This window comes from Chironomus tepperi, unplaced genomic scaffold, assembly GCF_022539635.2.
Source record: "Chironomus tepperi strain 1889 unplaced genomic scaffold, CSIRO-AGI_Ctep_v1 contig_255, whole genome shotgun sequence".
NCBI lineage: Eukaryota > Metazoa > Arthropoda > Insecta > Diptera > Chironomidae > Chironomus > Chironomus tepperi.
This window is the reverse complement of record NW_027226377.1, coordinates 184,010-209,308: the sequence shown is the minus strand read 5'-3', so window position 1 is coordinate 209,308 and position 25,299 is coordinate 184,010. Positions and strand designations below refer to the sequence as shown.

Here is a 25,299-nt window from a genome sequence, read left to right as displayed (position 1 = left end):
ACTATTCTTTTCATCGTGTATAATATATAAAAAAAAATCTTTCTTTTTTTACAGCGCATTAAAAAGAAAGCAGGAAGAAAGAAGAACGAAATGGGAAAATATTTACTAGATAACTTCATATTCATATCGTCTCGTTCGCCTTACACAACACCATCTCAATTCAAAAATATTAGTAGTGCATCGCATTGTGAATGAAAATGTTGGAAGCATAAGAATGTTCCCCATTTCAGTTGAGACGTGCAAGCTACAAAACATTTTGTTGAAGGAGATATATAAAAAAAATTGCATATTTTCTCATTTAACTTCTTGTTGGATTCACAATTTTTTTCTTCTTGTGAACCCGCAACATGAAAAAAAGTGCAGAACGCAAAAAAAAGCCACAAAAAAGCATCAAAATATTTCAAAATAATAAAAATAAAGGAAGACGAAGGAAAAACATTTCCATTAAGTGAAATCTCTTACAAAAGATAATCAAATAGAAAGGGGGGAGACAGAGACTTTTGCTTGAGGAAGCAATGCTTAAATGTTTCAACTTATTAGTCAAAGAACAGCAAACAAATTTTTCTTCCTGAGAAGCAGCAGAAGTGAAAACTTTTTTTTTGTGCATAAAGACGTGAGCAAGATATGAATGGAAATAAAAGGTGAAATTTTTCTATTTTTTTAAAATCAAATTAAAATTTAAATTAACTTAAAGGAATGAAAGGAAAAAATGTGTTCGGTACCCACAAAATTCCCTTCGAGCGTGAGACAAAAAAGGGTTGTGTCTTAACATTTTGACTACTGTCGAATGACATTGTGGGAACGGAAAGTTTTTAAGGAATCTTTTTTGAATAAGGAAGAGTTTTTAATGTAATTAAATAATTAAAATTTATGAAATTGAGACTTATACTAAGTTATATGCAGAGGAGAGATAGTATAAGGAGACTAATATTGAGTTGGAGCATATAAGGAGGAGGGATCCACTGTAACGTTACGAAAATTGACTCTTCGACCCCATCTCTTAGTTCTCACTGTTTTAGTCGTACAAAAACTTCAAACGACCATCCTCCACCCCTCCTCTCCTTTTGTACTTACTTCACTGGTCTTACAGATCAATTATAATCCATGACCTCCCGCAGGAGTCGCCTGAAGCTTGCTCTATTGCTGGCTTCAACTTGCCAATTTCCGATACCAAGTGCAATACTATCTCTATCAAAAGCTTCCTTCCTCTCCTTTTGTGCATTAAAAACCTCCTATCAGACAAAGAGCTGCTCTCAAGGGCAGAGTAAGCTAAGCAAACATGCTCGTAAGCATGTATAACTAGTGTATTTCGGTAGAGTTAGTACCTGAGAGCAAGCTCTTGTTTTTTGATTCTTTGGTAACGTTCTAGCATTAAGATTTTCCTATTTCTAAAAGAGCAGATCTAGAAATTAAAGTTTTATTTTGGGTCGAATTGACTTGAGTTGATTTTTTCATACAAAATCTGAGTTGACTTCAAGCTCTGTAAAAGAGTTCAATTCCTAACAAACTCAACAGAGAAAAATTCAAGAAAATCTTTGATTAACCCAATTTTACTAATTGATTGAGGGAATCGATTAATTGTAGCTGCGTGGGCTCGGATGTGTGATTATCTAAACTTTCAACTACTATCAAAAGTACAACAAATGTAACTAAAATAGTAGTTTCCATCAACAACATAAATTTAATATGTTTTGAAAAGATTTTAGCTGAGAGCTTTTCACGGAAAAAGTAATCTAGCATGTTGATGGTGACATTAATTAACCGTTGAAAGTTTATTAAACATTTCATTTTCTGTTGAAAATCGTTAAGTGAACGACCCACTTATTACGTTCGCTTTTTCGGGGGGAGGGGGGTATGGAAATTAATTTTTTTGACCCAAAGGCAAATTTGACAGAGAATTTTTGAAAAATTTAGGAATGTGTGGAAAATCTTTAATTTCATGTTTTCTAGGATGTCTGGCTTATGTGATTTTGTGCATGAGTCGCCATGAAACATGACGGCTGTGGACGAATATACTATTGACGATTTCAAGAGTAGGATTCTCATACTTTGACTGAATTTGGCCGAATGAAGGAAGAAGACCTATTAAAATGCAGTAGCCATATAAAACTGGATCAACTGTTTAGGGATACTGGAATTGTGAATCGAAATACAGTAATCAAGCTTCGATAGGCTGGGCATGTTATATGAAGACTTATGCAAGGTTGACTAAGTCTTTGGAGATGGAATGGAATAATCTGAGTGGCCAGATAAAATATCATTTACGTTTCTGCGAATGCAACTTGAATTCAACAGATTCTGAACCCTGCTTAGATTGAGTTAAGTTCCTCAAATGAAGACTATGGCACTTCACATCTGCCCCTGCACCTGTTTCATATTCAAACTCTTAAATGCAGATACTTTCAATTCATGACACCCGACAAAAGATTCCTTAAACAGAACATAAAGTTCACACATAAAATTCTTGGCATGAACTCGATATTATTTTCAATAATTTAACGCCATAAAGGATTTTTTTTTATATTTCCATTAAAACCTTATAAAAAGTTACAAAAGCGTGGAAAAATTATGAACAAATTAGGTAAAAAAAAAAGAAAGTTTGTATTTAATTTGGTAAATGGATGAAAGCCAAGAGTATTCAAAAACTCTCACGACATGGCGACACATTTAAAACTTAATTAATTTGATATTTGTGCTTTGCTTAGTCTTGCATGCAAAAGACAACAACAAAAAAGATATGTCTTTATCAAAACAAAAAAAAGTTTTTGTGCCTTCCCCACGTATTTTTTTGGGTTTCTGTATAAATAATTCCAAAGGCTCTCAGCGAGCATATTTTTCGTTATATTTGCATGATCTTGTGAGGAAGTAAGGAATTCATTATGTTTTTTTTTTGTGTCTTTTACTCTTCGCTCCACTAAATATCATCCTCGGCACGCAATCATCAAAATGAACAACTATCATTAAAAATTTATAAGTGCTCATTTCAGTGCGAGAAAAAGGCAGTGAAGCGAAGAAAGTTTTTTCCAAATAAAAAAAAAGAAAGCAAAGTTAAATTCCCTCAGGTAAAGAGCAACTCTTCATTCATTCATTCTTTGTTGCCTTTTGCCTTTACCTTATCCAATGTTTTTCGCAATGTAGCGAAAAGCTGAAAAAAGGAGAAGAAATTGGTAAGAGAGCTTGTTCTTATCGAGTGACTTAAGCGCATTATTAGGTCAGTGATCAGTAATTAATGCTAAGAACAATTCAGTAAATCGAAGTCATCCTAAATTTTTAAGATTTCATCATTCAGGATCTAAGCTCTAACGACCAATAAAATTCAAACGATCAGTACACGGAACTAATCAAACAAGTCCGAGTCATGTTGACTTTGTCTGTTGTTATGAAAAGCTTCTGTTAGCAGTCATCCGAATTTGATAAATGAAGCGCCGCATAAGTTTATGCTAACAAAATATTCCGAGTAAGCTCAATTATTTTGATTTCGTATACTCATTCCAAAGTGACTCTCTACCTTTGGTTTTCAAAAATGCGCTAAAAAGGAGAAGAAATTGGTAAGAGAGCACGTCCTTATCGAGTGACTTAAGCGCATTGTTGGGCTAGCAATTAGTAATTGATTAACAGGTCAGTTCGCCTAAAACTAGCTCCATAGTCTAGGCACTACCGCTAATAACTCGAATTTCCAAATGCGATACTATTTCGATCGACAGCACTTGGCCAGTTTTCCCTGTATTGAATCAGATACTTCGTTTGACTCCTCCCTACTATGTGGCTTAGATTCAAGGATGATCCTGCTTGTGAAGTTGAACTTGAAATATGACTGAATTAAATCTTTTCAGCGGCTAAAACTATGTATTACGCTACCGATTCAAATTTCGATACTTTAGAAACACTTGGCAGATGACTCTGTATTGGACGGCCAAAAAACTCATGGAAAGAAGCTGTCGTTCGAGATAGTGATTTGGTACATGTTGAAATTGGAATTGACTAACTGTAGTCAGCGATAAATCTGGTTTTAGTCGACATCTAAAAGAAGTCTTGGATCATAATTGATTTGTACGCAGCAAATAAGTAAGTTAAGCTTATTCTCATAAACACACTGATTTAGATGATGATTGTCTGTTGCGGCAACCAAACGAGCTACCAAGCAAACAAACTGAACTATCAAGCTACCTTTCCGAGACTAAGTTTCTCAAAAACCTGCTAAAAACGAGTGAATAAAAATAATAATAAAACGAGTGAGAGAGAAAAGGCAGCAGCAAAAAAGAATGAGAGATTTCACATTACTCCAACTGTAATGAATGCCTTTTTCTTCTGCCTCAAGTCTCGTGGAAAAAAAGGAACCAGCACATCTTCCCCACATTTTTTTTTTATATCTATAGTTTATTCTCACACTCTTCATGTTCTTTTTTCTGTTCGACACAATGTGCCACAAGTGAACATTCGTTGCCGTTTTGCTTTGCTATTATTACAACTGTTTCCGTGCGCTCTGATAGATTAAAATGAAGAGAGGAAGGAGGCAAAAAAAAAAGTCTAAAAAGTATTCACTTTTTTATTACAATGGGATTTTAGCATCTCAACAGTGATGATTCAAATGCTCCATTTAATTTTCATGTTGACGGCATTTACTTTATTTTTTCGTATCTAACACATATAGATGTGCTGCTTGAAACAGCATTATTCTTTTTATATGTGTACGAGTTGAACTGTTAAGAGTCAGTTAGAGGATGGGGAGGGGGATGGATGGATGATACCATAAAAATTAAGTTATTAAACTGAGATTTCATCATTCATCTAAATTTATGGATGAAGTTGTACAACAGCCTTCCGTCGAAACGGAAGGAAATATATAGAAATTGAGACTATATGCCATCGATAAACGGGCACATAGACTCTTGATTGTCTAGAGATTTCTAGCGAGGCATGGCATGGTAAGCTATATATGAAGATGATGTGAATTTTCCACTTGAATCGTGAGGACCTTGTTACATGAGATGCTCAGTCGCTGTGTATATTTTTTTCCACATAAAAATGCTTTTAATTAAAATATCCTATATACACATTTAAAAAGATCAACTTTCACTGTTTACCCTCTGATTGTTGTTGCCTCATCATGATGATAAAGAGCAATATGAACATATTTTTCGGGGGAGAGAGAAAGAGAGAGAGCATGGAAAAGCTATGAAATGCAAACATTTTTGCTCTGAAAGTTTTATAAGGAATAGTTTGTAAATAATGTTAAGTTTGTTTTCGGGCATATGGGATCTGGATATCGAGTAGTGGCATGTAGCAGGGATTTTTGCTGTATATGACCGAATCGAAGATTTACGTCAACATACATGGGATTTCGGAAATCTCAAACGGACTAAATTTGGTGTATTGTAAGTTTCGATTAGAATCCAGCTCCAAATTGCCACTACTCTGTGACTGACTAGACCATTGCCGCTTTTTCGTGGCCTAAGGGACGAATCTGTCTCCAGGTCACATTTTTGGTCTTGTGCAAATCAGTGATATTGTGCATAAATAACCAATTTTTTGCACCCTTTTCCCAAACCAAAATCCCTTGTGTCGTTCTGGTTTATAAGAAGTTTTAGATCTCTGTAAACTATTAATTTTCTCTTGCTGTATTAATGATGAAATTTGCTCTGGTTTACTTAAGGCTTCTCGAATCTGAGACTTTGGTCAGTTCAAAGCTTACCTAAATTATAGCTCGACTATGGCACTATTAAAGTCAAATAGAGTTGAATTGGTTAGCAGCATGCAAAAAGATTCAATTTCGATTGAAATTTTGTCAGGGAAGGTTAGGTTTTAGTCAAGTAATTCCAAGGTTTGAGGAACAATTTAGAAGCCCGTCTATAAAATGGAATTCAATTTTTTTATTGTACTGCTTTGGCCAATTTCTAGCTACGTTCTTGTTTAGAGCCCTTACTGTCCTACAGTTCCATCTTATTTAGATCCAAACTGTCCTAGATATTTACACGATATGTCAAAATCTCAAGCAGAACCTACACTAGCCCTATTCTCTGAACTAGAATCAAAGAACAAACTTTGAGACCGATGTATATGAGGATCTAAAAATCCCACATCTTTATAAAGATAGAACCTTCAATGTGGCTTTATAGACATCATTAATGAACAGCCTCACATGATATATGTGATACAATGTATGTGTAAGTATTGTAGAAGAAAGAGGATAAAATTTCTCAAAAAAATTCTTTTCAAGGACACATAACTATGAACTATTATTCTTGCCACCACTGCTCCTGTTTCTGTTGTTTGCTTATTTAGATCATAGAAAATGGTTAAAGCATTTTTTTCATGTTTTCATTTTATATTCTGTCGACCTTTTCTTAACATCATCTACTCCTTTTTTTCTAAAAAAAAAATTGTACGAACATAAGGATGAGAGCAGCAACAACAGCACAGAAGAAAAAAATATGAAACATTTATGTTATGCTGTAAAATGTCGCTTACATAAATTTTCACAGTCATGCAAGAGTAGAATAATATTTAGCACACTTTTGCAATTAAAAGGGGGTAGTTTTTGGTGTTCATTTTGGATGATGTGTTTATGGGAACCGCTTTTGCCTTAAAAGCACTTGAATAATGGATCCGGGAAAATTAATGACTACTTCACGTGTATAAATTTTGAAATAATGTATCTTTCTACATAATTTTTTTTTTTTTTTGGGATAAAACAGAAAATTAAAGGGTAATGGCACATTGTAGCAATTGTGCAGAACTGAAGGTATTAATCTTATTAAATTAAAAGTTTATTTTAATTTCAAATTCACAGAAATTAAAGACATTGTATGATTTTAATTTGCATGTGACTTGATTAACATTCATTTTAATTCTAAATGAGCTTGCATTCAGACTGTTGAAAATTCTTTAACAATTCAGTCTGGTTAGTTTAGCTGCAGCCGTATGAATGATGGAATATTGAAATTATTTTGGTCTTCATTCATTTTGAATGATGTTAAAAAATATGAAATTTAAGGGAAAAGTTGTTTCTTGGAGATTTTTATGGAGCTTCAGAGGGCGTTTGCTTCTTATATCACGGAAAAGGAAGTTCTGAGTTTTTTTCTTATGCTTCATACTGTACTTTTTGATTTAATTAACAATTTTTGTTACAGGTAGGAGAGGGAACGTTTAGGATCATCTTGTCTGGTCTGAAATTTGAAAGTATGCAGGATTGGTTGTTTAAGATCAGGTTGATTGGTTGATTGGATCAAGTTGATGATTAGTTCGTATTGACCTACTGTAAATCGTAGTCTATAATAATAAAGCGGCTAAACAAGTTTCTGTTCTTAGCAAAAATGGTTACCCTTGCTAGTTTCTTGTGATGTTGCTCTGCCATACAGTACTGTTAGGGTACCTCAACAGGTATAGAACACGCTTGTATCAAGGCTTGTATGATACAAAAAGACCACTTCGTTACCAATAAACAGTATTTTTTCCTGTTTGGGGTATTTCTGGTGGAAGCAGTAGGCAAGTTTTGGGTAACTTGTGCCGCGGGACACTTGTAAGCCTCAAAAAATCTCAGTTGTTCTGCTTAAATTATCCAAAAATCCCAAAGTTAGACGATTATCTAAAATTCTCAGACTTAGGACATCTGAAAAGTTCAAAATAAAAGGCTAAATGTCTAGTCAAGATTCACGTTTTTGAGGCTGAAGTGTGCCGTGGCACAAAAAAGGTTTTCTACCACTGAAGTTGACATATATCATCTGATGCCGTTACAGCACTTTTAAGTCTTGCCGGTAACGTATTGAAGAAGCGGTAGGCATAGTTTCAAAAGAGGGGAAGTAAGTAAGGGTATTTTTAAATATTACTCGACCCTGTGCGTAGCTATCATGACTTCTTATTGAATTGACTTATTTCTTATCTTGACTAAAATTAATTGACTAGAATGTAAGAACCACCAAACTTCTAATCTTAACTCGAAGTAGTCTTGAATTTTAAATGGAGTCGAGTGGACTCAAATCGACTTTTTCATACAACTTTCGAGTCGAATTCGAGCTCTGTTTCTAACAACCTTCTCAAAAAGTCATCAAGCTACTCCTTAGCAACACACAGAAATTCTAGGTAATCCTAGTAAAAAAGCGCCAAAATAGCTTTCACTTTTTCATCATCATTTTTACATGCCATCTCGTTCCTCATTCATGTTGTATGATACACAAAAGCATTAAATTTATGTTGAACATGATTTTAAGAGCGACAGAGGCAGCAGCAAAAAAAAACTTTGTTTAGTGTGCAGCATATTTTAACATACTGAAGTCCTATTTTCATCCTCATATTCACGTAACTGTGATGCATATTTATCATGTTATACTTTTTTGTGTGTGTGTGTGTGTGTTGCTGATGATGAACAAGAACAACTTTTTCTCATCTATTTTTATAAAGGAATACAACACAGTATGGCAGTGGGGAAAATAGAGAAAGAATAACAGCATAAGCGATAATTTTTGTTAATTTATTCCTTAAAAATGTTAAACACAACTGCGTGAAATATGTTGTTGTTGATGCCGTATAATCGGTAGGTAAAGATAGATATACATAGATAAATATAAATATAAAAAAAGGATGTGGATGATGTGTTTTGGTATAGTAGAGATGGAAAGATAGAGTTGAGAATAAGTGAGTTGGGGAACAAAAAAAAAAATAGAATAAGATAAATGAGATGCATGTAAAATTTTCAAGCTTGAAATATACTTTATTCAATGTGTGAGCGTCTATTTACACAAGGGATTTGTTCGCTAGTCATGTCTGTTAGACATTTCGGATTTTTAAATTAATTCCCAGAGGTATTACAATTGCATATGAATTTTGTCAGAATTTTCAGAAAGCGCAAAAAATTGAGAAGCTTAATATAGTTATTAGGGCATGACTACGTCGCTGCGTTGAGGGTTGGGTGTCTTGATAGCTGAGTTCAACTAATTTTATGACAAGAAATCAAAATTTGCTGCATCGTTAAGCTCGAAAAAGTCAGGAGCAAAATCAGAATCAATGCTAATCCCAAGCGACACATAACCACTAGAGCATCTGCAAGAGCGCCTTAATGACTGCTTTTGGTCCATTTTAAAAGTAAAAATAAAATTCGCTGCATCAAATTGTTTCGGGAAAGTCAAGAAGCAAAATCAATAACGAAGAATCTTAAGCGTCACAACATAGCAGTTAAGACACAACTACTTCACCGTGTTGACGGCAAGTTCGAGAGTCTTCAATTCTTTGTGATGACCCCATCTTACCACGAAACATTAAATCGCCATATCATTTTGTTAAGGATAGTCTGAGGTGATGCTAATAGGAAAACTAGTCTCGAACATAGCTACTATGGCACCGACATGTCACTGTGTTGACGGCAAAATCTCAAAATAACTTTGAGCCGCATTGAAGGCAGCTTTTGGAGCATTTTGACATGTAATAATTAAATTTTCCGCACAGTGCTGTATAGAAAATATGTCCGGAACTAAATTTGGTATTTTGTGCATTCTTAAATTTCTGTACAACAGAAATGGGAAGACTCCATGTTAGAAGTACATTCACTGAGATCAGTCTAATGTTAGGACTTGAAAAAACGCCATTGGACTTGAGAAGCTCTGCCTCCTAAAGTCCTACCAACTCTGCTGCACATCATGTCAATTTAACAACATTCAGCCCAAATTCTAAAATGACTGTAACTTCTTTATTGAACACTAATTCCCATCCCTTTTAACAACACAACTGTCAATAAAATCACACATTTTAAATGTATTACGTCACAGATGAACAATCCACCCCAAGATAATATAAAGTCTTGAATAAGAAATATCTCAATTGAGGCGTAACAGAGCGACTTTATAGCATAATTGAACAGCATTATTGAAATTAAATGTAAATATATTCAAAGTTGATTTTTGAATTTACAAACATTTTCCCAAAAAAAAAAAAATTTCAGGTATAATCATGTATACTTTAAACCTATACATCCACATACATGGCATATAATTTTCATATAACATTCATTACAAATCAAATAATTTGCTATTGAAGAAGATATATTTGAATATAAGCTATGTCAAATATTGACTTACCGTAAAGTATTGAAGCTACGAAGCTCGTAAATACAATAAATTTGTAGATTGTTGGCATTCTAACCGATGATGCTAACGACAAATGTTTAAGCCTGAAAATAACAAAAAATGAACGGAATTACATGATATTTCTATATATATTTATGTACATACACGGTAAGAGACACAACGAGCTGTCATATTTGAGATGAAGAAAAAATATGTCGCTCTCTTATGCCTTCTCACTTCGTGCTAGGAGAATACTTAACAAGCTATTGTTATATGATGACAAAAAAAGCAGGAACGAAAAGGAAAAAAATATTTTTTTAAATTCTCGAGGGTAAGTTTAAAACCTTAAAAAAATGTAGCAAGGAAAAAATCCTCATTCGCAAGCATAAAAAAAGTGTCTGAGTCGATTTTTTTTTACAGTACAGTAGTATGTAGGATGACGAGTTTCAGATAAAATTAGAGCTAAACGTTATAATCATATTTATGAGTGGAATGTGATGGAAAATTTTGATTGCTCCAAACCATATACATAAGTAAACTTTTTACCGCATTTTTATGTTTTTTGAAATGGTAGCTTAATGAGTCACTTTGTTCGACTGGAAGTCAAGGAAAAGTCTTTAATTAGGCGTAGTTCAGAGCTTATGCTCACTTAGTTTGTTCCGGTTAATATCAGGTAAGTAGCACATCAGCCTGAAAGACACACGGCATAGTAATGGACAAAAATCAAGATCTAAGTTGACTCGACTCTGACATAATGCCGCATTTCACCTAATCTTGCCTCCAACATTGACCCATATCGGCATTGGATGTCGAATTTTCTTCATCTTTACATACAATAATGTCATACCGGACAAAGTATTTAAAAAACCGAACGAACAGCTTTGAAAAGTGTCTATGCTTGAATTTCCTCAAACTAATTCATATCAGCTTGGACCCGAGATTTTCATAATTTTTAGTGATATGAGTTCTGTACAACCATTTAACCACCCGAGTACGATTTCAAAGAGTCTTGTAAACTGATTTTCAAATTCTTTTACGATTTTCTAATCACACCAACTCGGTAAACATCAGCGTGAACATGCAAATTGTGGCTGGAGTTCTGCAATGATATACTCTAACCAGAGTGTGGCCGTCTCAAATTAGTCGAATTCTGGGTTCATTTGATTGTCCAACAAACCAATATTTTATTCGGTGAAAACAAATTAACAGTCGTTTGGGTACAGCAATAGTATGCTCTATATCATGAATTTTAAAAAACCGTGTGATGTATAAAATATGGCCAATTGATTTATACTTCTTTGTAAATTAATAAGAAATCATCTAAAAATGCAGGCCAGTAGCCTTGGATTAACATTAAAGTACAACCGAAAACTGCAGACCTGTGCATCTTTATTGCAGGAAATCAGGCCTGCGCCTGTGATTCTTGGTCAAACTATATTAAATGCTTATATTAACTATATTTTTCAAAAATGCGCCTCAGTCCCTCCATCAAAAGCAAAAACTTTTCTAACATTTTTAATACATAAGCCTGAATGATGTTTAATAAATTTTTTTTCTTTCTTCGAAAACAAAAATGCGAAGACACAAACACTTTTGTCAGCATTTCCCATCTTGTACAAAAAAGAAAAACCTGTGAAAAGCTGAAAACTTATTAACAGGATTTACTGGTTAATCAGCACATTTGTAGATATGTGAAGCTGTTATGAGTTATAATTTTTGAAAAAAATTTGCTGTGCTACCCTAAAATCGATGCTTTGTGTGAATTTTTTCAATGAATTGTTTAATTTAAAAATGAGTGAAAATGGCTGAAAATGCTGAGGCTTTGTTGTGGTTTAATGAACTTGAAGAATTCTTGTAACAATTATTGTTACGAAAAGGATTTATTGGATCGAAAAATAGGCAAGAATAGCAAACGATTTAACAATTCTCAGAAGTGGGCTTGTGCCTCCCTCCTAGCTACACCCCTGATCAGGCTTACATGCCTAAAATTTCAAAAATTGTTCAATTCTTCTTCATAACACAAAACACATTAAAAGAGACAGAAGATGCACAAAATTTAAGAAAAACATCATTAAATTCTTTTTATTGAACAAAAGTTTTATGATGGATTGGAGGAAAATTGGCTGAAAAAATGCTCAATTATCTCATTAAATGTGCTAATCTGCTTAGATCGTTACACGTGTGGTTACTTAGGTGGGTTTTTTGGGTTGACATGAATGGTGGGAAGAGTGAAAAAAATTGAAGGATTGGATGTCGTTATTTTGCTTATAATCTGCATGAGCAAAAGCTTAAACAGTGAGTCTGGGACGTATTTAAAGATTCTGGTACATACTTAAAGATTAGGGGACGTTTATAGAGAGTACATATGCATATTCAAAAGTCAAGTGCATTGATCAGGAAGCCGTAGACGTATTTAGTGAGTCAAAGGCTTAGCAGAGAGTCAAGAGCGTATTCAGAGAATCAGAGGCGTATTCAGAAAGTCAGAGGTGCATTCGAAGAGTCATCTGCGTTCTTAGAGAGTTAGGAGTATGTTCAGAGAGTTTAGAGTGTATTTAGAGAGTCATTGCCTTATTCAGAGATCCAGGAGGCGAATTCAGAGAGTTAGAGGCTTAGTTAGAGAATCAAAGGCGTATTCAAAGAATCAGAAGAATATTCAAAGAGTCAATAGAGTATGCAGAGAGTATGGAGCGTATTCAGAGAGTCAGGGGCATATTCAGAGCATTATAAGCATATTTAGACAGTCATGGGCGCATTTAAAGAGTCAGTGGCGTATTTAGAGAGTTAGGGAAGTGTACTCAGAGAGTATTCAGAGATTTTGGAGTATATTCAGAGGGTCATTGACGTATTCAGAAAGTCAAAGGCTTAGCCAGAGAGTCAGGTGCGTTTGCGGAGAATCAGGACCGTATTCTAAAACTCAGGAGCATATTAAGAGAGTCAGGCGTACCTCTGTCGGAGAGTCATTCCAAAAATTACATTAAATTGTTTAAAAATCACCAATAAAAATTGAATTCAATGAATTAATAACCCCATATTGTAAAATTCCAAATTAATATCCATACTATATTTGAACATATTTGAAATATAATCATAATATGCCTATCTGTGCCTATCATTTACCATTAAAATTTAATTAAATATTGAAATGTGAATAATGTGATTTTAAATTATCAAAAAAACAATTTTTCCACGAAAAACTAAATCGCATTTCAGCCGCACAATCATTGACGTCATAACAGTTTCACTTTGATTTTCACATTTCAAATTCATGTCCAATTTTTGAGTGATTTTGATTTCATAAATTTCAATTTTATCTTCTGTAACAAAGAATTTTCTTATCTGCTACGTTCCATAAACTTCATATCATTTTTGTGGAGGGATAAATGCGTCAACAGACATCACAAGCAGATATCTGCATATATTTTCTAATGAAAATGTTTATTTTCAGTCAAATAAAAAGAAATAAAAAAAGTTTATTTAATTTTTTTGTTGATTCATGTCTGTCGTCATGTAACAACGTTAAATTTCATAAATGCAAAAATATTTTCAGATGTACTTTTACGTCTTTATACTTTATATGAGATGTACACAATGTTTGCATCATGCAGCCAACGTTGGAAAAAAAAGACATACATAGAATGAAGATAGATAAAGTTCTGAATTTTTTCGCTCTCATATCTGATGCTTTTCTAGGAATTTCCATTATACAAATATCTCAACATCGCTATGCTTCTCGTTATGGATAAAAAACAAGTAGAAAGAAAGACGACATAGCGAGAGTAAAAAACAAAAATAAAAATCTCTATTTATTTTCTTAAATGCGCCCACAAATTTTTATAGTAAACATCACGATAGACGAGCGCAAATGCTCCAAAAATAAATCTATATTTATATATATGACCGAGCGACAGTAATGAAGAAGGTTCCGCGACAGAGTTTTAAAAGCTCAACTAAACCATCTTAATCAACATCAATCGAAAGCAGCATAGGTATCCTAGGTTTGGCGGCCATATTGCTGTCTATGTGGACTAGAACTGGATGCCATATTACTGTCGAAATCGCCATGGTTTATCGGCGGCCATACGTTAAGTTTGGCGGCCATACGGCTGCCTTGATCGCCTAGGTTTGGAAGCCATATGGTTGTCTAGATTGTTTAAGTTTCGCCGCTATATGGATGTCTAGGTCATCTATATTAAATGACCATATGGCTGTCTAGAACGTCTAGATTAAGCGGTCATATAGCTGTATAAGACGCTTAAAATTGACGTATATGTGACTGAATAAGATGTCTAGACTTGGCAGCCATGTGGCTGAATAAGACGTCTAGATTTGGTGGCCATCGTCTAGACTTGGCAGTCATGTGGCTGTATATATTCCCTAGGTTTGGCAGCCATGTCACTGTCTATGTTACCCAGATTTAACGGCCATGTAACTGTCTATGTCAACAAGGATTGGCAGCCATGTGACTGTCTATGTCACATAGGATTGGCGGCCATGTGGCTGTACCAACCTTCATTTGTGTCGCTCGGGATATCCATGTGAAAGAACGATAAAAAAAATCTTTTATTCAATAATTCATAAGGAAAACGAGAGGAGATGGAGAGAATAAAAAGCAAGCTAGAGCATTGCAATATGCTTTTTATCATTTTGCTGTATTTCAAGCGATTCCGCATGTATAGCAAAAATATATACACTTATTTTTTTTTTGGACATACGTAACATAAATATTAAGCAACTCTCTTTTTTCCGTTTAAGAATTTACAACTTCAATACGTACAATTTCTGGTATTTTTTTCGTTTTCTACATCCTCTGTTCAGTAACAAGAAGGAAAATCATAAATTTATAGGAAGACATTGGAAATTTATTTGCGCACAAAAAGGAGCACAAAGATTAAAAATTTAAAAGAAGGATGAAGGAATGAAAAAAAAAAATAAAAAGTTGTGTGAGAAGAAGAAATGCTCATGCTGATAAGAGAACAGATGCAATAAAAAAAAATTTATAAAGTAAGAATGGCATAAGAAAAAAAAAGAAATGTGCTTTTCATAAATTCAATGGAAATTATCATCCTTTTAGTTGAAATGAAAATCATGCTGTTGTGGGGTGAAAAATGGCAAAAAGTGTCGAAAATATGGAAATATGCTTTTGGTCGTAAAAAAAGTGCTCTGGTTGTGATCTATTTAATATTTATTAGCCAGAGTGTGTATTTGTAGAATGAGTATAGCCACAATATATTATTAAGACCAAATAGAAGCCACCTTCTTATGGAATCCAAACGGAAGAATGTTTTATTCATTTGATAGGCACACTGAGAAATGTGGTACTCATGTAGCAGCCACAGGGAGGAATGTGGTGTCCGTTTGACAACTACACGGAAGAATATGGCATGCATGTTGCAGCCACATGGATGAATTAGGCATAAGTGTTGCTGTCACATGGATCAATATGTCATATATGTTGCTGCCACATGGATGAATATGACATTCATGTTGCAGCCACATGCAACAATGTGGTATCCATGTGGCAACTACAAAAGATATCTATTTGGCAGCTACAAGGACTAATATGGTATTGATGTGACATGGAAGAATATTGAATATGTGTGGCAGCCACATGGAGGAATGTGGTATCTATGTGGAAGCTACACGAAGAAGTGTGGTTTCCATGTGATAACTACACGGATTAATATGGCATTAATGTGCTGATTACTCGGAGGAATGTATGTGGAAGCTACAAAAATGAATGTGGTATCAATGTGGATGCTACATTCCTCTATAAGGATCTGGCAATTAAGCTTCAATAGCCGAATCGCAGTCAAATAATAAAAATAAATGATTCTTTACTGAAAGCACAGGCAGTTCTTATGACAGATACTCCATTAATTAGTAGGAGTTTCATAGATTCAAATAGGTTTCAAGCTAGATCGTCAGAAAATAAAATTTCGCCATGCGATTGTCTTGTAACTTAGATAACATTATTGCCTGTGTCTATTTCTTACGACAAACTCTTAAATCACAAATTTGAATTCTCCAAAGAAACTAAACTCCTCCAAACTTGCATAGCAACTCTGGTATTGTAAAATCCTCTTTGTTTGAACTTATTGGTCCTTTGCAGATAATATTCATAAATATAATCGAGTTTGAATTTCAGTCTTTGATCTCTTTAGAAAACTGAAGAGTTATGGAAATTGATACTTTTCATATCGTCGTTTTTCAGCTCATTCCTGAATTCTTTATCATACTTTATCGCTCCAATGAAATAGAATCCCTCACGAAAAAAATATTTGATGACATTCTCAATGTTTAACCTGATTTTATTAAAAAGCTTTCAGCAACATTTATGTAAATACACGTGCCGATATAAATGTGGATCAGGAAAAATATTCACGCAGCGATGAGAAAAAAGAGAAACTTGAAAGGATGCTTCAACGTTGTGAAAGTTTGATTGAAAGCATTGTTATGGAATGAGCTAATACATTCAACATTAGATTCGCATTTTTTACCTCTCAAGAGTTTCTTTTTTGATATTTACTTTTCTTGTAAGAATCGCTTCTTTTTTTTGGGATCTCAATTTTTGATACAAGGATGGCTTCTCGATGAATATTGATGTCCCAGAGGCTTTCCTATGGCTGTGCTACATCAAGATTCGACATTGTAAGAAGAAAAGTTCTAGGAACATGTTTTTGTGATTGAAAATAGACAAAATTGAAAAAATATTGGAATTTTGTAGAAATTTCTATTATTTTGATGATGCTTGATGCTGTTTTCAGTTGGAACTTGGGATGTTATTTGAAAATATGAGTCAATTTGAAATAATGGTGTTAATTCACATCGTTTTTGATGTAAAAGTAACAATTTTCTAAGAAAAGTATAGAACTAATCATGTTTTAAGAGTTTTTACTCAAAGCAACAGTCAAAATTCAACCTTATTCCTGAAAATTGAGATATGATTCAAAGTGCCAACCGAAATTCTTCCCCAACCAACCAAAAGACACTCAAAACTTTAACAATCTCTGTTCTTCTCAATCAATTTTGAGTAGTTTTGAGCATTTTATGTGATTTCGGACAATTTAATGGACACAGTATTGATTTTAAGCAGAACACTCAGTCAAGGAAACGTTAAGTCACCATGTTATCGGAAAACTATATACTAGAGTACATCTCGAAGCTGTCTAGAATGTGCCTTGAATGTTATCTTTTGGCAAGAAAAGAGATTTTTTACAGTGAGTAAGCGAATCCTTCAAACTTAAAGTTCAATTTTTATTTGACTTGGTATTGCAGAAAAATTCATTCATTTCAAGGTATTGACGCTAGACTACTCAAAATCCTGAACATCTAGCCATTCCCAAAAAAAAATACATTTCAAATGTCTGTTAATTGTTGTTTCAAGTCACATATTTTCCTACAACTTCTTTTAACCCCAGATTGTAAATCGCACACAAAAAAAAACACAAATCCATAAAAAAACAGTCATTAAGTTTATCATTTTAAGCTATTAAAAATATCTACTTTACGACTCTCAACTCGCTAAACTATAATTTTAAAATCATTTCTACAAGTGAAGAGCTTTACGACATCCAAAAACCTTTCAACTCGTAAAAGCGTTATCAAATTTTATGAACGGATGTCAGTAAAGAAGGTAGATTTTCACCGCATTTACATCATCTTGACTCTACATCAGAGAAATTATATTCTCTTGTTGTTATGTGAAAAAAGGAGAGAAGAAAATGAATGGATGAAAAAAAAACAGCACAGAGAGAAAAAGCATGAAACGATTTTTCACGCCTGACCTCCTTCATGTAGGCCTCATTTTTCTTTAGCATATTCATTTTATAAATTGTAACATCCCGTACACCTTGAAAAGGTTAATTGAATTGAAAGATATGGAAGACATAGGTAGAGGAGATGTTGATGGAGATGGAAGGAAACTTACATTTCACTTTTTAGCACATTTTTCTTACAGGAAAAGACGCTGGTGTACGCACTATGTCTGTCCGACTGTCTGTTTGTCCGTCAGTCTGTCCGTCAGTCTGTCCGTCAGTATGTCCGTCAGTCTGTCCGTCAGTCTGTCCGTCAGTTTATTCGTTAGTCTGTCCGTCAGTTTGTCCGTCAGTCTGTCCGTCTGTCCGTCAATCTGTTCTCGTACTTTTTTGATTGCTTTTTATGTTTTTTGATAATTTGTGATGTTTTATGGCAGAATCGTGTTCTTTAGTGTACGAGGTAAATGCCCTCCTGTCGGTCACGAGTGACCACATCTTAACTAGTTTCTCCTCATCTTCTCACAATCCCAAAAAAAAAATTTGTATATCAAATTTTTCATATTTTCCTTTCTTTCGACTCGAAATACACAAAAAAAAAACCCTTTTTTATGTCTTCCTTCATGCTCTTACGTAAAAGGCTTTAATTTTGCTATAATGTATGTCATTATTCTATCCTTTTTTTCATACAAATCTACATACATATATGTGTAGATGAGTTTACATGCGTACACTATAATAATAGCATACGTGCCCGAGAAGCACAAATGAAGAAGGCTTTGCCACGGAGCTTTTAAGGCTCTGACAAGGAAGGGGATTATGGACAGAGAATTTGTGCAGACTAAGTGACAGAGTCAGCTACAGAGTCAGATGGAAAACAATTGACAAATGAAAAAGGCTCCACGGAGCTTTTTGGAATCCCTAAACCTCTTTTATCAATACCATATGGAAGCCTTCCCTTTTTGGTCCATTTGGCTCAATATGGCCCCATATGGCTACAGTGGCGGAACATGGAGGAACATGGCGGAACATGGCGGAACATGGCGGAACCTCCTACATTTGTGTCGCTCGGGCTACATACATTTTATATGAATATATATACACAATATGTGCGTAAAATTGTACCTCAACATAAGATTTTTACTGATAAAATGATATGCATAAGGATGTTCAATGAATCCAATATTTGAAATTTAACATGATATGAGAATAAGAAAACTGTATTTTTTTTTTATAGTCACACACATGTCCCTCATACATATGAAATGAGCCAGTTTAAATTCAAGATGGTCTCAATCTCACTTTACACGCTTATTATATTAGCCAAAATAAAGGAATGGTAAGGAATGGAAGATAGGGAAAGAATTAAGTAGAATGTATTGAAAACAGAATTTACTGCAAATAAAATACAGTGGATTAGGGGACAGCAACAAAATTTCTTTTTTTTTGCCGGATATATTTATTTGTACATGTACATACAATATTACATATATGTGTATAGATCAATAAAAATGAAAGCGGGAGAGACGACAAAGCAATAAATATAAACTGAAGCTAATGCTCGGCGATAAAAAAGAATGAAAAAAAAAAACCTTTAACCGTTTTCAGCCCTTCGGATTAATTTGTTTTCAGCGAATCCTTTTACAACATAATACGTATGAATTTTTATGTATCGATTGCAGTGTTGTTCGCTTAGCGATTGGATAGATATGATTGTATTTTAGTTAGATCTATTTTGTTTCGTTTAAGTGACTTGATTGTTGATTTTAAGATGGTTAGATTTAACTGTGTCTGAGGTAGGCAACTTTTAGAGCTGATTTATTGTTTAAAAGCCTATCCAGTTACCGAGCCTGGTTTAGATGTCATCTAAGAAAGGCTATGGATCACAACTAATATACAGGGCGACACATCGCTTAAATCAACTCAATGTTTCGAGAACTATTTTCCGTAAGTACATCTAAATGCAACGTTGTTTGATCTTTTTTTACCGAATTTAGTACTTTTGATTTAATGCTAATCGGCATCATAATGACACCATTTAAATGTACCGATCATGTTCCTTCATCTGGAACTGAATAACCCTAACCCCAGATTTCATTTATTTTGACTATAATAGGGTTAAATACAGAAGTAAATGAAGATATATAAATACCTAAGAAGAACCAAATCTTAGCTCCATGGACAAAATGAGTTTGTGAATCAGTCAATGTCAACTCAATGTCAGTCCTCAATATCATCTGATTGACACAAAATCTATCTTCGATATCTCAATCAACAACACTGATCTATAGAATATACATTGAAAAAGCACATTAAAGATGGAAGCAAAATCTCTTTAAATGTGCGATGCTTATATTTATTCTTTTTTTTTTAATACAAAACGAAGCACTGAATAGGTTCCTATAGAATTATGTGTATTTATGTGTATATGCCACGATACACATCTCTTTAGATTGAGTAAAGTATTTTGCATTATAAAGACTCTGTAATTGGTTCTATTGAATGGAATTTCATGCATCTGTAATTTTCAATTCCCTAAAAGCCCAACTGCATTAAAATGTACTCCGGAAATGGTTAGATCTTTGAAGCACATACATAAATACATATTTTTACCATTACATACTTGTACATACATAGTAATAGACTGTTTGAATAGACGACTCTATCTCAATATAAATACAACAGCTACTCGTCGATATCAAGCATTCGTAAATTACGACCATTTTTATTATATATATCATCAATAAAAATCGAAGAAGAAATTGTCAATTGGGATTATATGTGAGTGAGGCAACAAAATTTCTTTAAATGACATGCATATAGAGGAATAAAGTAGATGGAAAGCTAAACGAGAGAATGAAAGAAGTATGAAAAAAAAAAAATTTAAATGAAAAAAGTTCATGGTACTTCTTATTCACTTCCATCTTCTTCTCAGATTCTCAGTTCCAAAAAAAAAAATGGAAACAAGAGACGAAAAAAGGATGGAGGAGATTTATATTGTATTAAGCAAGTTGAGTTAGTGAAGCAAAGCATTATATTGTATGCAGATATCATTTGTGTGTGTGTATGTGTGTGAAAATATTTCGTATATAGATTTGACATTAAAGTAAATTTATGAACTGTCTTTAATATTCTATCTTGATATTGTGTGTGGCATTTTATATTAAGCTTTTCAGGTTAGCGCATTATTGAAAAACACGACACTTATAAGTTCACTTTGATCGGCTGGGTGGCTGGCTTGCTGGGTGAAAGTTTAGATCTCTGCAACCAGACCTCGTGAAAAGCTCTGGTTTGAAACATTTGCTCTGCTTTATCGATTTATGATAATTGATTTGGTAGCTTATCGATTGGTTTGGCTAGATGAGGGATGAGATCCCGGAAATCAGACTTCCCAGAAATCTCTAGTTTTAAGCATTAGCATTGTATTATCGATTAATTGGCTTATTACTTGGTTTGGTAGCTTATCGATTGGTTTGGCTAGATGAGGGATGAGATCTTGGCAACCAGACATCCTTAAGAGCTCCGGATTGAAGCATTAGCTCTGTACTATTGAGTTACTGGCTTATTACTTGGTTTGGTAGATCAAAACCATGATAAAATGCTTTATTTAATGAATTTTCATTTTTTTCACTAAAAACACGTGTTTTTAGCCCAATAAAAATTTGAATTTTTTTCGACCGTTAATTTTTCAAAAGATATTTTAAACATTAATTTTCATACAATTTTCAACTGATTTCAAATCCTTCTCCATTTGAATTTTTCTGTATTTCCTTTCTACTAATCAAATTCTGATGCCTGGGGCAAAAATGCGCTTATGTCCCTAGAGCAATAATACAAGAACTTTTAACATTTTTTTTGGTTTATTTTCACGCCAAAAAAAGGAAGAAAAAAAACTAAAAGACACTATATTGTGTTATATTGTGTATATGTGCTGCATTTAAACGTTAGAGCTTAACAATGAAAAATGACTCTCGCAAGCACTGCTATACTAAAGAGTTGACTTGCTCGATAAGATGTGAAAATTTTTTGCTGTTCGATTTTCCTTACTGTATGAGGAATTTTTCCTTGCTGTAAGGTTTCATTAACCCAGAAAATTCATTGTTTGATGATATTTCATGGATGTTAAGCACTTTGAATTATTTCCAAAACAATTTTTCTTCTATCTTAAATTGCGGGTAATAAATTAACCAAAAATATATTTTTAAATTATTTGCAAATTAGAGGAAAAAAAATTATAAATTTTATTTGTTTAGCAATTATTTCAGACATAGCTTCTGTTCTGTTCTTGGAAATTTTTAATTGCCAAAGTTTTTTTATTTATATCAGAATGGGAGTGCTTCAAACAGGAAATATTTCCGAATGAATGTTCAATTTTATATTTGTTTCGAAAATTTTATATAGGTACAGGACCATGGAACGAAAAGTTTACTGACATTAATTAGCTTGTTGTGCTAAATTTGATTAAATTATTAGAGACAAAGCAATGGAAGTGAAATTTGAGAATTGGAATGTTTTTTTGTAAAAAGCGGAAATTATTTATGAAATTAAATTTCCATATTGTAGTTTTGGAGTAGAGCAGAATTCGGAATATCAAGCCAAATTTAAGCGAATCTGTCATTATGAGATAATGACATCAATGGTCTATTTATAAGACAGAGACTGAATAGAGACCGACAATCTGGATTTCTTTATAAAACATGTGCTCGATTCCTATCTGCGGTTCTATAACTCAATCATTTTAAAGTAGTGCTATTCAAAATTATATGCCACGACACACTAGTGAACCAGCAAAGTTTATGGAAATACCGGTTCTGTTTCGGTCATAGCTAAGTTGCCGTTAAAAGTAAGGAGTGGCATTAAAAAGCTTGGACAACACTGATATAGAGTTTTGCCGGTATTGGAAGAATTTGCACTACTTCATGACATAACAATCAGTAACATCGCAAGAATGAGACCGAAAACTCTATTTCAAAATTTTAATATGGATATTAAAATTGATGTTCTAAGATTAGCCCAAAAAAGTAACTGAGGATAGGTCCAAGAGGTTCATGATAGCTATCACTATTTTCTAAAAGCACAAAACTATAACAGTCATTACTTTTGGAAAGACAACCTAATTTGTCTTTATAGATGCAAACTAGACTAGAGCATTTTCATAGTCTAAACCGGTGGGAGGCAACCTTATTTGTGGCATGCACATCTTAGTGTCAATCATCCGCGGGAGACAAGTTGCCCACCACTGGCCTACATCCTGCTTTACATATGCATTTTCTATATTTATGCACATTTAGCATTAGATTTTTAAAGAATGTTATTTGACAACTTTGAAATTTGTACAAGACTCTTCCTAAAATTTAAAAAATTTATATCAATCCCAAGTCAATGATCAAATCCGCTGTAAATATACAAAATTCAATAAAACCATCCCTTAATACTTTGTCTCTTAATCTGTCTCCAATCAATTAGAAAATGTCAGATTTCTTAAAACAATTAATCAATACTACATTAAATCCATTCCAAGTCAATAAATTTCTCCGAACCTTCAATTAATTATCATCTCCCAACTGCAGACTAAATGGTGCCTTTCCTAAAAACAAATAACCTCAAAATTCAACATTCAATGCGCAATAATAAAAAAAAGGAAAACAAATTTAATCCTGCAAAGTTCGGATCTGAAAAAAGCTCTTCTTCCGGTGTTTATAGACAAGAGTTAACTATCTTTTCACCTCATTCAATTTCATTGTTTGTTAGCACTCAATTAAATGATATGGAATAAAAGACAGAAGCTTGAAGCAATAATCATTTTAGATTAAAGAAAAGAATCAGTTCAATTACCTTTCAGGAAATGTATAGGAGTAATGGATTTGAAGATTTTTATATATAGTTCTTCTTTCTTTTTTCTACTAGTTCCTTGCTGCTGTGCACTGCAACACAATCTAGAATTGTTTTCTCGTATATTTTTTTTCTCGATTTAAAAATTGCTATTGGGTATTTTATGATGCTTTGTTAAGCACAACACTATTCAGACATCTATTCATTGTACTGAACGACATATCTGCATTCACAACTTGGATGTTTTTTAATTTTCGACCTTCATACAATGACATGTTTTATTTTATCAAATTCTATGCCTTTTTCTTCCTGATTTATAATGATATATTATTTATATGAGCACTAAAAGGCATAAGTAATATGCCATATATCATTACGGTTAGCGATTATAAATAATTCACCAAGTTATTTCTCTCTTTTTTTTTGATGTACACACGAGTAACAATAACAGCAACAACAATGGAGGGAAAACACCATTCAATTACATCAATCAATTTAACATAAACCACTCAATTTTCTGTTGTTTCGGGTCGTGTTTAATAATTTTTCACACATCACTTGATTGAGCATTTACGCTTATATCATTAATATTAATTTTCCTTCAATATGTTGTCAGATTCACATTCTGATGGCTGCTTTCTTTCTTTTTTTGCTTGCCTGTGTTTTAAAAACTTTTTTTTTATATTTTTATTATTATTTCATATCCTCGGTTCATTCAATGAGCTTTCTCTTCTCATCCATGTAACAGCTCTTTTATTCGAAACCATATATTAATTATCTCACATTCGACTGCTTTCTATCCTCTACTACATATACATATGTCTGTTATATGATGCTGCTGGATGCTGCTATATTCATTCGATTGGCTGCAAATAAAAAGAGGAACAAGAAGAACAGATGAGTGTGAGAAATAAAAAAAGAGGCAAAAAATAAGGGGGTTGATCACTTGTTACGTAACGCAAAAAAAAAACGAATTTCTAGATCGGCTTCTTAAAGGGATCGACTCCTTAAAGGGGTCGGCTCCTTAAAAGGATCGACTCCTTAAAGGGGTCGAGCTCCTTAAAGAAGTCGAGCTCCTTAAAGAAGTCGAGCTCCTTAAAGAAGTCGAGCTCCTTAAAGAAGTCGAGCTCCTTAAAGAAGTCGAGCTCCTTAAAGAAGTCGAGCTCCTTAAAGAAGTCGAGCTCCTTAAAGGGGTCGAGCTCCTTTAAGGGGTGTCGAGCTTCTTAAAAGGGTGTCGAGCTTCTTAAAGGGGTGTCGAGCTCCTTAAAGGGGTGTCGAGCTCCTTAAAGGGGTGTCGAGCTCCTTAAAGGGGTGTCGAGCTCCTTAAAGGGTGTCGAGCTCCTTAAAAGGGTGTCGAGCTCTTTAAAGGGGTGTCGATCTCCTTAAAGGAGTGTCGAGCTCCTTAAAGGGGTCGAGCTCCAAAAAGTCAATTTTCTCGTTACGTAACAAGTGAATATCCCTTAAAAAGGAGATTGAAAGGAAAAAGTTTTTAGTTTTTATTTCAAATTGTCTGAAAATTATCACAGATTTAATCGCATTTTATTGCTGCAACCTTTAAACTACAAAAAAAAATAAAAATAAAAATACACACTTAAACACTTTGCTGTTAGTTTTTTTAGTTGTTGTGTAAATGATGGCAAAGTGAGAGAAGGAAGAAAAAA

The 25,299-nt window shown here is 33.7% G+C and overlaps 1 protein-coding gene across 1 annotated transcript in view; it reads right to left on the bottom strand.

Moving 5' to 3' along the window:
- Window positions 1-25,299, bottom strand: part of LOC139091571 (lachesin-like) — an 81,592-nt gene that overhangs the window by 28,630 nt on the left and 27,663 nt on the right. Inside the window, exons 2-3 of the mRNA XM_070641706.1 lie at window positions 23,642-24,504; window positions 10,068-10,159 (exon numbers count right to left, since the gene is read on the bottom strand). Of these exons, the coding sequence (XP_070497807.1) occupies window positions 10,068-10,125 (58 nt within the window). The 5' untranslated portion in view covers window positions 10,126-10,159; window positions 23,642-24,504. The remainder of the gene's footprint in view (window positions 1-10,067; window positions 10,160-23,641; window positions 24,505-25,299) is intronic.